The sequence below is a fragment of the Chelonoidis abingdonii genome, chromosome 1 (assembly GCF_003597395.2).
Source record: "Chelonoidis abingdonii isolate Lonesome George chromosome 1, CheloAbing_2.0, whole genome shotgun sequence".
NCBI lineage: Eukaryota > Metazoa > Chordata > Testudines > Testudinidae > Chelonoidis > Chelonoidis abingdonii.
Genome location: NC_133769.1, coordinates 359,105,757 through 359,118,461, shown reverse-complemented (window position 1 = coordinate 359,118,461; position 12,705 = coordinate 359,105,757). Strand labels below are relative to the sequence as shown.

At 41.1% G+C, this 12,705-nt stretch overlaps 1 protein-coding gene across 6 annotated transcripts in view; it reads right to left on the bottom strand.

Moving 5' to 3' along the window:
- RSF1 (remodeling and spacing factor 1) overlaps positions 1–12,705 on the bottom strand; it is a 161,557-nt gene that overhangs the window by 29,782 nt on the left and 119,070 nt on the right. For all 6 annotated transcript variants that reach the window (XM_032770875.2, XM_032770877.2, XM_032770876.2 and 3 more), the window contains exons 12-15: positions 10,643–10,710; positions 6,255–6,462; positions 3,640–3,863; positions 386–577 (exon numbers count right to left, since the gene is read on the bottom strand). In XM_032770875.2, the coding sequence (XP_032626766.1) occupies positions 386–577; positions 3,640–3,863; positions 6,255–6,462; positions 10,643–10,710 (692 nt within the window). The remainder of the gene's footprint in view (positions 1–385; positions 578–3,639; positions 3,864–6,254; positions 6,463–10,642; positions 10,711–12,705) is intronic.

Sequence of the window (12,705 nt, the reverse complement as noted above, 5' to 3'; positions counted from 1 at the left end):
CACGCTTAACTCTTACAAAAGTGCTGTGGATCTTTAATGACCACAAATGAAGCATAACAAATAATCCTGTCCCCACAATAACTGCATTTCCTCCTTTGCAATCCCAACATTTCCCTGCCAGGTGGAGTAATTTCACACCAGGAAGTCAAGATAAGGGAAAGCAGGGAATTTAACAAATAGCAGAAGTAATGCCTTGTTATGGAAATTGATAAGTTGCATCACAAGGATACATTTAGATTTTAAGAAATATCAGGGATCTCAGGAAAGAATTCTCTATGTATCTCACACTAAATGCAAATCTTGTGTTTACTTTATGCCACATATTTCTCCCTTTGCACTATCATTCACACATCAGCTCCTGCAAATGGTGGAGTGCTTGTTTTACCTTCACTGTCTGAACTGGGAAGCCTGCGTTTATGAAGTCTTCTTAGCTCCTTTCCGTAGCGAACACTTTTCTGTGAGCCATCGCTTTCTGAATCCTCCTTATAGTTAACTTGTCTCTTCTGATTCCGCCTTGATCTTCTCCGCCTAGTTTCCAGGTAATCATCATCACTGTAATCTGTGTAATCACCACTTTCTGCAAAGAAGAACACAGCCATATACTTTATTCTGGTAAAATGAAAATGCACAGACTCACTGTCACATTTTCAAAAGAGATGTTTGTTCACACAAAGTGCAACTTTGAGCAAACAAAATCAACCACTCTTTAGTCACAGGAAACTCTCAATCATTACGCTTCTAACGGGAAGGTTGTTATCTTGTCTGGGTAAAGTCTCATACTACTCCACTGGCTCCCCAATCATTTCCAGCTTGAAATTGCCATCTGTTTTTAAAATTCCACTACGGATTTGTCCAGTTACTCTCACAAACCTCTCCCACCACTTCTCTGGTTTCCTTTTATCTTTCTATACAATCCTTTTTATCCTTCTATACCCCTACTTGTGTGAAACATACTTCTCCTCTGCAGCTCCTGCCAACTGGAACAACCTGCTTGAATCTGAATTTATGATACAATCTCATTTCAATCTCCACTGGAAAATACCTGTCCCCTCTGGTTTTTATTTAACTGTAATTTTATTATATTCAAGCATTTTTAGACAACATGCATGAAAGATATTGACAGAGTAACACTGAACTGTAGGCAGTGGTCAAAAACGAAGTGGGTAAACTCAGTTCCCCAAACGAGAAGTGGCTAAACGCTGTGTACCTGAGCTTACCCTTGACTATACTACTGATGGTAGAAAAGTACAGATTAATTGTTCTCAAGTCAGCTACAAGATCAGTCCTATAGGTTTCAAAGCTGCAGCTACACGTTTGGTCAGAATACCAGATGAGAGCATTTATAACAACCGACCCACCGTCATTCCTAGTTCTCGGTTCACCAGTCTTCTGCAGAATTAGTACTTTCTTAGGGTCTAGCTTGTCAGCCACTTTTTCCAACAGCTGAAAATAACTGCGGTAGTTGGATCATGTTTAGCTACTTTTTCTTTAAACCACATCAAAAACATTATTCCACAGTGTTAATGCTGTTTTTTCATTCACATCATGAGCTGCCCTATCGTGTTATTAACTGAAATGACCCAGACTAAAACAGCCGCATTTTTCTCTCAAACACATTAAGGAAAAGGTGAGAGCAAGTCAGTAAGAAAGCTCAACGAGAAACCTCAGAATTCTGGAGACGAAAAAAAATAAAGCAACCGTCCATGTTTGTTATTTCTTTAGACTCAACGTAAGGCTAGGCAGGTTCTCCAGAAAGGGAGCTTGTGAGGGTAAGGAAAGGAACATATAGTTGGGCCACCACCCTTGGCGGGGGGGGCGGGGAGAGGAGATTGAGAGAGAGATACACTGCCTTGTGGAAAGGAACAGCACTGAAAACCTCAAAGACTGAGGTTCTTTATATTTGTCCACAAAACAGATGAATACTGGGCATTAGCAGTGCAAGCTTCTCCAACATCAAGCTGCCATGGAGGGATCACTTCCAGAGATAAGAAGGGAGTTCAACTTCCAGGCACACTGAGCCTTTGGCCTCTCTGCCAGCTGTCAACAAGAGCATTAGCGCATATATTAGGGTGGTATTTTTTTGTGATGGACACATGTCCACTAGGAACTGAATAAGAACTGCTCCCAAGTGTTTAGCTGCATTAAAGGCGCAGATTAGTAATAACTTCAGATCCTTTAGCTTCTGCATCAGTTGCTCGCATATTTTCATTAACAACAGACTACCACCATTTCCACTATGAATCTCTATGTGTTCAGACTCTAGCCATTTCTTTCTTACACTCATTGTTGCTCTCTTAATGGCATGCAGAAAAGGAAGACAGCTTACAGAACAATTATTTTAAGTTCATACACCTTTCTTATAATTTGCCCATACATAAAAACTCACACTGGAGACCAGCCCTTCCATGATAACCCATTTCAGTCTGCAGCTCAGCTGACTTCAGAAAGATGGATACAATAGTGGAAATTCAATACCTGCAATGAACTAATCCTTGAAGATGCTGGGTGCCTTCAACTCCCAATGGCATTAGGTAGTTTTGGGCCCAGTCCTACAAAGTAAGTGACGCTCCCGAGAAAGCTCTTCCTAAAATGTGCTAACTCCTCATGGAATGCTATGAGAATACATTATTAAGAGACAAAATTTACTTATTTTCTGAGTTATTTCTTCTTGATTAGTAAGGACAAATACACATAAGAAAAAAATATCTTCTCCCCTTAGTTCATTTGCTTCCATTGCTTATTCCTCTGGTAGGAATCATTTTCACACGTCAATTGTATTTCAGACAGAGGATGGATTTTCATTGGGGAACAGACAGTATAAGGCAAGGAACAAAGATGCTGTTCTTGTGCAAGCGTCCCTAGTAATTAAAGTTCAAAAGAGAGAAATATCAAAACCATAGATTCATAGATTATAAAGCCTGAAGGGATCACTACTGTAATTTAACTTTTTCCTCTAATCTAACATAGATCATAGTACAAGAATTCCTGCAGTTGAGGAAATTATTCTTCCCTACTAAAAATCAGGGATTGAGTTTCTCATAGCAATAGGTTTTTCAAAGTTTTCCATGAGGCATCAGCAGATCTCTGGGTAAACACAACGAAATAGTTCTTTGAACTACTTTTCCTGCTAAGTTTAAAAAAAATATTGCGCACACACAAAATATGCAAATAGAGATGCAATTGGAAATGAAACATCAGGAATCTGCAAATTCTGCATACAATTGCCTGTTTTGCCCTCACAACTTAAGCACGCATTTAAAAATGAATGTGACCCAAAGAACCTAGCACTCAATGCTAATTTCCTTTTGTGTATTTTGAAGAGAACACTCAGAGCAAGTGAAAACCTTAAATAGGGAACACAATTATTAAAAAAACAGTACTCGCATGGCACTTTTCATTTCCAAAGTAACTCACAGAGACATCCAATTAACTACCACAACATCTCTATTACAAAAGCATTAGCCCTATTTTTATAGCTAGAACCTTAGAAGCACAGATGACATATGACTTGACTGACTCCATATAGCCAAGTCAATGCACAGGCCAAGATTAGAACTCAGGAGTTTGTAAGCCCCCGTCCTTTTGCTTGGGCCCTGTTCTCTCACATACAACAGCTAACTCTGAAAAAGTTAAGCTTACCAGACTCCCTGCTTAAATTGTCCTCAGAGTCTTCCTCTTCATCATCTTCTGAATATTTTTTCTTGACTGTTTTTCTTCTTAACCGCCTGCTTTGTCTCATTGGCCTGGAGTGGTGTCGCCTGGGTCTACGGGCACAGAACTCTGTATCACTGTCTTCATTTGACAGCTGATCATCTTCACTTTCATCTGGGTTTTCCTCTGATACAACAAACTCATCTTGAGATCTGTTAAAAAAAAAGTTACAGCCAAAAGAGAGATACTTGAAACAAATGGACTAAAATACTGTAACATATAAGAGTTAGATATATTAAATATCGCTTATAATAAATATAGAAATGTATTATTGAAATAACATCTACATCTTTTTTGGTCTGGAGAACCTAAGCGCATTTCACAAAAACGAATGAATATTCTCACAACTAATGTGAGGCACCAAATCTTTATGCTGAGATTAACATACTCAACACTGAAATTAAACACCTGCTGCATACCTGAAGGTGCCTTTACAGAATATAACATTTGTGACAAAGTGCCTCCTCTACCTTGGTGGGTCCTGTGCGTATTGGCAGATTTGCTCACCTCAGTGATCTTCCCCACAGTCTAGGTCAGCTCCTCCTGTGTCTGATCAGGAGTTGGGAGGTTTGTGGGGGAACCCAGGCCCGCCCTCTACTCCGGGTTCCAGCCCAGGGGCCTGTGGATTGCAGCTGTCTATAGTGCCTCTTGCAACAGCTGCATGACAGCTACAATTCCCTGGGCTACTTCCCCATGGCCTCCTTCAAACACCTTCTTTATCCTCACCATAGGATCTTCCTCCTGGTATCTGATAACTCTTGTACTCCTTAGTCCTCCAGCAGCACAGCCTCTCACTCTCAGCTCCTGGTGCCTCTTGCTCCCAGCTCCTCACACGCACTTCCTCTCCTCTGGCTTCCCCACCTCCCCCCGACTGGAGTGAGCTCCTTTTTAAACCCAGGTGCCTTGATTAGCCTGCCTTGATTGGCTGCAGGTGATCTCATCAGCCTGTTTGCCTTAATCGGTTCTAGCAGGTTCCTGATTACTCTAGTGCAGCCCCTGCTCTGGTCATTCAGGGAACAGAAAACTACTCACCCAGTGACCAGCAAATTTGCCCTCTAGAACACTCTTGTACCCCACTGGTCTGGGTGTGTCACACATTACATAGTAGATTAGGACAGTAAGTGAATTCAAATGCTGTATCCAATTGAAACCGCAGGTGGCTTTATTTAAGCTGAATTCTAATTGGACCAGGACTTTAGGATAAACATCACTATTCTTATGAGACATTCTTTAAAGTATCCACATATGGTCAAGACTTCACTTTGTGTGTCTTGTATGAAATATGGCACCCTCACACCTACAGTGCCTTTTGTCATACTGGTTCAGTAATAGTTCAGGCAGAACACCATCTGTGAAACAGTTTCATGTTTCACCTACAGTAGGTGTTCCCTTGCGATCTCTCATTCAAGCACTGACCAAATACAAATTTATTCACTTGTGAGAGTTGAAATAATCATATCCATGAAGCTGATGCACTTATGGATAAACTTATCTAACACCCAACAGATAATTAGTAGAGATTATTGTTGAAAATACGTGGACTCAATGTGACAGATGAATGCAGTGCTAATTCAGTGAGATTTTTGCAGGCTGAATTCACTAACTAGGAAAGTTCCAGCACATCTTGCTCAACCACTGAAAAACCTTCAACACAATCACATGTGGAAAATGGAGCTGAAGAGATCTGAATAGAGATAGTTCCAAAACACAACAAGAGGGGTAATGAACAGTGTGTCAGCCTCAAGGACTCTCAGCAAAGAGGGGAAAAAAAGAGGTCTTGTACCCTAGTGTGTGTCTTTAGAAAGCATAAAAAAAGGACTGAAAGGATTTTTAACATTAGAAATTCAGGTCTGTCTGCTCTGGAGGATTCAGATGACTGGAGAACTAATGAAATGGCAGCATCCCAAGAAAGTGAAAGTTGAGAAATTCAGAAGGGGAAGGGATTTTTAATCAGACTGCTAAATATGTATTTAACATTTTAGGTTTCACATTCTTAACAGGGTAAACGCTACCTTTTCCTGATCTCCACATCTAGTTCTGCTGGCTTCTGAACCTCAAATTTGTAGTATGCTAAAAATCAGAAGTTGATTTCTATAGCTTTCTTTAAGCTACTAGAGATGAAGCTTTCAGTCTATCTATCAGTACTTCATAATTCTAAGATATCTATGAGGTCTTGTCTACACTAGAGAGTTGTGACTAGATTTTCTATATTGATAGAACAGAAAGATGCCTTATACTGGCACTGCAATTTCCCTACAGTAAGAAACAAAACTATATTGGCATAAGTCACCTTTATACCAATAAAAATGTGTCCACACTAGAGCTTTCACTGATGTAACTACTTTTGTTGTGTTAAAAAAAAAACAACCCACATACTCCTAACTGGAAGAGTAAGACTAATAAAAAATTTAAGTCTAGACCTGACTTAACAGAAAACCCACTCTTACAGCTTCAAACCGCAAAGAGACAACTAGTGGCATCGTAAGCTCACAGAAACCTGTAGTGGTTAATAACCCAAGACTAGTAGTTTAACAGCTACCTACCCATCGCTGATCCTGAACTCATCCTCACTCTCTTCCTCATCCAGGTTACTATCACTATCGAGGTCGTTCAGTCGCCGTCGCTTCTTGCGACGTGCTGCAGCCGCCCTTTGTGGCCGCTTATTTTCTTTTCTTTCTTCCTCTAGGATGGTGGAAATGTCTTTTCCCCGGTGACCTGTGATATTAGACATGTCTTTGCCTCTGCCACCACCTGTGTTAGTGGGAGAAAGGGAAAATAAGCTGCAAGTTAATTATAGCATTTTTCATTCAACTTCAGAGAGACCTTCCCATCCTCTTGCTAATTTCAACTTCCTTTTATAAAGGAGACCCTTTTCATCATCCAAGACTCAATTTCTTGAACCCAGGTTTCTTATGTCCACAGCTATATTATAGAGAGTATATTTTGGAAGGGATATAATCTCTAACACTTGGGGGCTCAAAGCAACTATTTACCCATGGGATGTTAGAAAGAAGTTTCCCTATGGGCAGGTTACTGGACAATTGTCCATTACAGGAATGCCAGCACCTTCCTCTGAAGCATCAGATATTGGCTACTGTCTGGGACAGCATACTGGGATAGATGGACCACTGATCTGATAGGAACATATTAAAATGCTATGCCATAAGATAAACTCAGGCACACGCACACACAAAACAAGATTATGAATGTTCTTGGAGGACAAGAGGTCTGAATATGATGTAGAACTGAAGGAAAGCTAGGGAGTGGATTCAAGGGTATGACACATCCTTGGAATAAATGAGAAGGAACAGCACTAATACTAAAAGTATTGTTATTGACAGAATAGAAAAGTGCGGTGAGGGAAGAGGTGAGACAGGAAAATTAGAGATATGGTTCTCGTAGTCAAAGTGAGAGATCCCCAAGTCATGGATAAGTGTTGTAGTGGCGGGGAGAGAGAGAGAAAGAGAGAGAGAGATGAAAGAACACATTGATTTTAAAGAAGTAGTAACAAGGCTTAGTGAGGGAACTGGGTGTGGCTGAAGGAGCGTCGAGAAGTCTGAGATGGCATTAGCAGCTTGGGAGACAAGGGATGGTAGCAGAGTTCTTAGTGATGCCAGAGAGAGAAGGAAGGGGAGCGGGATTAGGAGGAAAGATGAGCAGCCCTGTTTTGGAGAGACTAGATTTGAACTGGTAGCAAGACATCTACAAAAGGCGTAGTTGTGAGATGTGAGAGTCAGTCAATCAATGGCACCATTGCTCTCTACAGAGCCTGGTGTAGATCCCGATGACTTCTTTGGCAATCATCTATAAAGGACTGCCAAGGGAGATGGGAGTCACCAGGCAGCTGTATCCATAAGCCTTCTTCCTGGCTTATTTTATTCCAACCACTTATGCACCAGTAATTAGCATGTACTAACAAACTATTACCATAACTGAAGGCAAGAGGTGGGTTGTGGTTGCACACCCCATCACATGCAACCTGACTGGGGAACTGGTTTTGAAAACTGGCTGATTAGGAGGTGACATGAGCCCTACCACAAGGAAATAAGCAGTGGGAACATTAGCTTAGTACAGTGTTTAACTGCCAGTGTTTAGATACCTAGGCTGAGCAGCAGTCAGGGTATAATGATATTTATTGATGCAATTATAAAACAAAAAATAAACACAAAGTGTGCGCATACGTTCACAATCCCCAACCTGAAGAAGAGCAGTGTGTGGCTCGAAAGCTTGTCTCTCTCACAAACAGAAGCTGGTCCAGTGAAAAATATTACCTCCCTCACCTTGTCTCTTCCTCCACTTAACATTTTGCTTGTCTTCTGAGACTGTAAGGCCTTCAGGACAGGGACTACGTCTGTATATGTTTCTATGGCCCTTAGCACAGTAGGATCATAGAGTATCAGGGTTGGAAGGGACCTCAGGTGGTCATCTAGTCCAACCCCTGCTCAGAGCAGGACCAATTCCCAACTAAATCATCCCAGCCAGGGCTTTGTCTGACCTTAAAAACCTCTAAGGAAGGAGATTCCAACACCTCCCTAGGTAACCCATTCCAGTGCTTTACCACCCTCCTAGGGAAAAAGTTTTTCCTAATGTCCAACCTAAACCTCCCCCACTGCTACTTGGGACCATTACTCCTTGTTCTGTCATCTGCTACTACTAAGAACAGTCTAGATCCATCCTCTTTGGAACCCCCTTTCAGGTAGCTGAAAGAAGCTATCAAATCCCCCCTCATTCTTCTCTTCTGCAGACTAAACAATCCCAGTTCCCTCAGCCTCTCCTCATAAGTCATGTGCTCCAGCCCCCTAATCATTTTTGTTGCCCTCGCTGGACTCTTTCCAATTTTTCTACATCCTTCTTGTAGTGTGGGGCCCAAAACTGGACTCAGTACTCCAGAAGAGGCCTCACCAATGTCGAATAGAGGGGAATGATCACGTCCCTCAATCTGCTGGCAATGCCCCTACTTATACAGCCCAAAATGCCGTTAGTCTTCTTGGCAACAAGGACACATCGTTGACTCATATCCAGCTTCTCATCCACTGTAACCGCTAGGTCCTTTTCTGAAGAACTGCAACCTAGCCACTAAGTCCCCAGTCTGTAGCAGTGCATAGGATTCTTCCGTCCTAAGTGCAGGACTCTGCACTTGTCCTTGTTGAACCTCATCAAGTTTCTTTTGGCCCAATTCTCTCATCTATTTAGGTCCTTCTGTATCCTATCCCTATCCTACAGCGTATCTACCCCTTCTCCCAGTTTAGTGTCATCTGCAAACTTCCTGAGGGTGCAGTCCATGCCATCCTCCAGATTGTTAATGAAGATATTGAACAAAACCAGCCCCAGGACTGACTCTGGGGGCACTCTGCTTGAAACCGGCTGCCAACTAGACGTGGAGCCACTGATCACTACCCGTTGAGCCAGCTTTCTATCCACCCAACCCATCCCACTTCTATCCACCCTTTCTATCACAACCATCGGGGCGGCTCCAGGCACCAGCACGCCAGGACGGTGGGGGGGGGGGGTTGCAGCCTCAAGTCCTAGTTAAAAGATAACCCAATTATTTTCTTCTCTTTTTTCCCTTCAGGATCCAGACAGCATTGAGGGCCTGATGAAGGAGTAAGTGATGGCAGACTTTTTCCTGGGCAGTCACCTCCTGTCGCCTACATGGCAGGGGCTGTATAGGCACCTGGGGCGATGGAGGGAGACAAGTGGCCCCCAGAGTGCCAAAGCAGGATAAATTGGGTTGTTTTATTTATTTGTTAGGGTGAGTTTGAGGGATAATCCCTGTACCATGCACACAGCGAAAACTCTGCACATCCATTCTTTGGTGCTCTAGTCACATACTGGGTCATACTGACACAGCTGTGGTCTGTCAAGCAGGGGTGTTTGAGCTGGATTTCCCTTATTATAAAAGAGAAGGGGTGGCTGATGGAGTGTTCTCTGTGAGGGCTATGAGACTCTGGAACCTACTCCCCCCACTTAGTCCATAACAGCTCAAATTTGGTGACTTTGTGAGCACACTGCAAATGACATCTATTTGATAAGGTCTTTAGAGAAAGCCGATGGTATACCTCCTAAATGAAAGGAGGTGGCTGGCAGGCAGAGTTCCCGTGAAACTCATTGTAATGCTTTTGAAAAAACGGGAATTGTTCTGGCGAAGAACACGTGCAAAGGATTATCTGAACATTTTAAACATGCAAGAGATGCTGAAGCACAAATCCCACTGACAGGCAATAGGCACCGTGCTCCTAAATCGCTTGGGCATGCTTGGAAAAATCTGTCCATCAGCTCTTCACCACATCACAAAACAAAAAGAAAGACAGATTAGAATAGTAAGATTAAGTTACAATTTTCTAACTTCGTTCTAATTTTTTTACTATTAGCTCCTTCCACCTGAGGTTCACAAAGAGATTTACAAGCATTAATGAGTAAAATTTCACAACACATCTGTGCAGTAAGGTAGTACTGACCAAGATCAGGGCCAACATTTTCAAGATGTTGACTAGTTTTGGGCACCTCAATGTGAAAACACATATGAGCCCAACTTGCAGAAGTATTGAATACCAGCAGCACCCAGTGGCTTCCTAATCTGGCCATCTAAAGCTAGGGAGCAATTATAAAATGTTTGGTTCTTGATGCCCAGTTTTATGTTTAGATATTGAAAAAAGTAAAAACTGAACTTAACTATCATTAACAAAAGCAACATGACTTTTCCCTACATGGACTTTCCAACACGATACCCATTGCCCCAGAACCAGGCAAATACAGTAGCAATTTCCATTTGAAAGTGCAGTAGCAAAAATTTCAAGCTATGCAGATTCAGACGAGGTATCAAAAGGTCAGGACTACATGCATTCCCTCTGGCACTGTAACAGAATGCGCATCATACCAGCCCAGCATGTCACCATTTTAACTATACAAATAGTAAGTAATAAAAACATACCTCCTCCATCGGCCTCCTTGATATCATCTTCTATTGCTTCATCAATTGCCTCATCAAATTCATCAAATCTAAAAATAGTATCTTTTATTTATTACTTTGAAACAGAGCACAGTTCAGATATATTTTGATGTCATGCCTCAAAATCTAAAATAGCTGTAAGAATTCAGAGTGCTTCAGACATTCCAAAATTGAGGGAAAGTAATAAAATAATCAGAAAAAATCATATATATTCATAGTGTACTAGACAGATGCTCAATGGGTTTTTAAAAAATATGTAGAGCATTTCCAACTTCTAGCCGGATGGATATATATTACTACCTAGGCTGACTTACTAATAATTTACATAAATTCACAAAAACACTTCTTTCTTACAAATTTTGCTACTGAATTAAAAAAAAACACAATGTGAATATTTTGTTTTAAAAGTATTTCAGAAATGTTTTTCACAAGAAATAGTTGCTTATTGATTATGCCAAACTTTTTTTAAAATTTAGATGGCATATGCATCTTTGTTTTTCAGGACAGCCTTCTCAGATGTGTCTATACAAGTCTCACGTTAAGTAGTCAAGTTGTCTGAATTTTGATTGCTAGTGTGCGTTTCATATTGTGCTACTTCTGCTCTCTAAACTTCTAAATTGGGTAGTTTACCTACATTTTAGATGAAACATAATACATGCTTTACAGAATTCTTCATTTGAGAGAACATAAGAATGGCCACATTTGGTCAGAACAATGGTCCATCTAGCCAAGTATCCTGTGTTCCGACAGTGGCCAATGCCAGGTGCTTCAGGGACAATGATCAGAACAGGCAATTACTGAGTGATCCATCCCATTGTCCACTCCCACCTTACAGCAGTCAGAGGCTAGGGGCACAGAGAGCATGAGACTGCATCCCTGATTATCTTGATTAATAGCCATTGATGTATCTATCCTTTATGAGCTTATACAGTTTTGGCCTTCACAACATCCCCCACAACTAGAACCATAGGTTGATTGTGTGATGTGTGAAGTACTTCCTTTTTTTTGGTTTAAGCCTGCTGCCTATAAATTTCATTGGGTGACCCCTCCTTCTTGTGTTACGTGAAGCAGTAAATAACACTTCATTATTCACTTCTCCACGCCAGTCATGATTTTATAGACCTCTATCATATCCCCCTTAGTTGTCTCTTTTCTAAGATGAACAGGCCCCGTCTTTTTAATCTCTCCTCATATGGAAGCTGTTCCATACCCCTAATGATTTTTGTTGCCCTTCTCTGTACCTTTTTTCAATTCCCATATATCTTTTTTGATATGGGGCAACCAGAACTACATGCAGGATTCAAGGAGTGGGCATACCATGGATTTATATAGTGGTATTATGATATTTTCTCTATTATCTACCCCTTTCCTCATGGGTCCTAACATTGTTAGTTTTTTTTGACTGCTGCTGCACATTCAGAGGACATTTTCAGAGAACTATCCACAACGACTCCAAGATTTCCTTCTGTAGTGATAACAGCTAATTTAGATCCCATCATTTTGTAAGTATAGATGGGATTATATTTTCTAATATGCACTACTTTGCATTTTTCAACATGGAATTTCATCTGTCATTTGGTTGCCCAGTCATTCAGTTTTGTGAGATCTATTTGTAACTCTTCACAGTCAGTTTCGTATATAACCATCTTGAGTAGTATTGTATTATCTGCAAATTTTGCCACATCCTTGTTTACCCCTTTTTCCAGATCATTTGTGAATATGCTGAACAGGACTGGTCCCAACACAGATCCTTCGAGACCACCACTATTTATCTCTCTCCATTCTGAAAACTTCCCATTTATTTCTATCTTTTGTTTCCTGTCTTTTAACCAGTTACTGATCCACGAAATCTTATCCCATGATGGCTCACTTTGCTTAAGACCCTTTGGTGAGGGACCCTGTCAAAGGCTTTTGAAAATCCAAGTATATTATACCCACTGGATCACCCCTGTCCATGTTTGTTGACCTCCTCAAGAATTCTAACAGATTGGTGAAGCATGATTTCACTTTACAAAAACCATGTTGACTCTTCCCCAACAAATCGT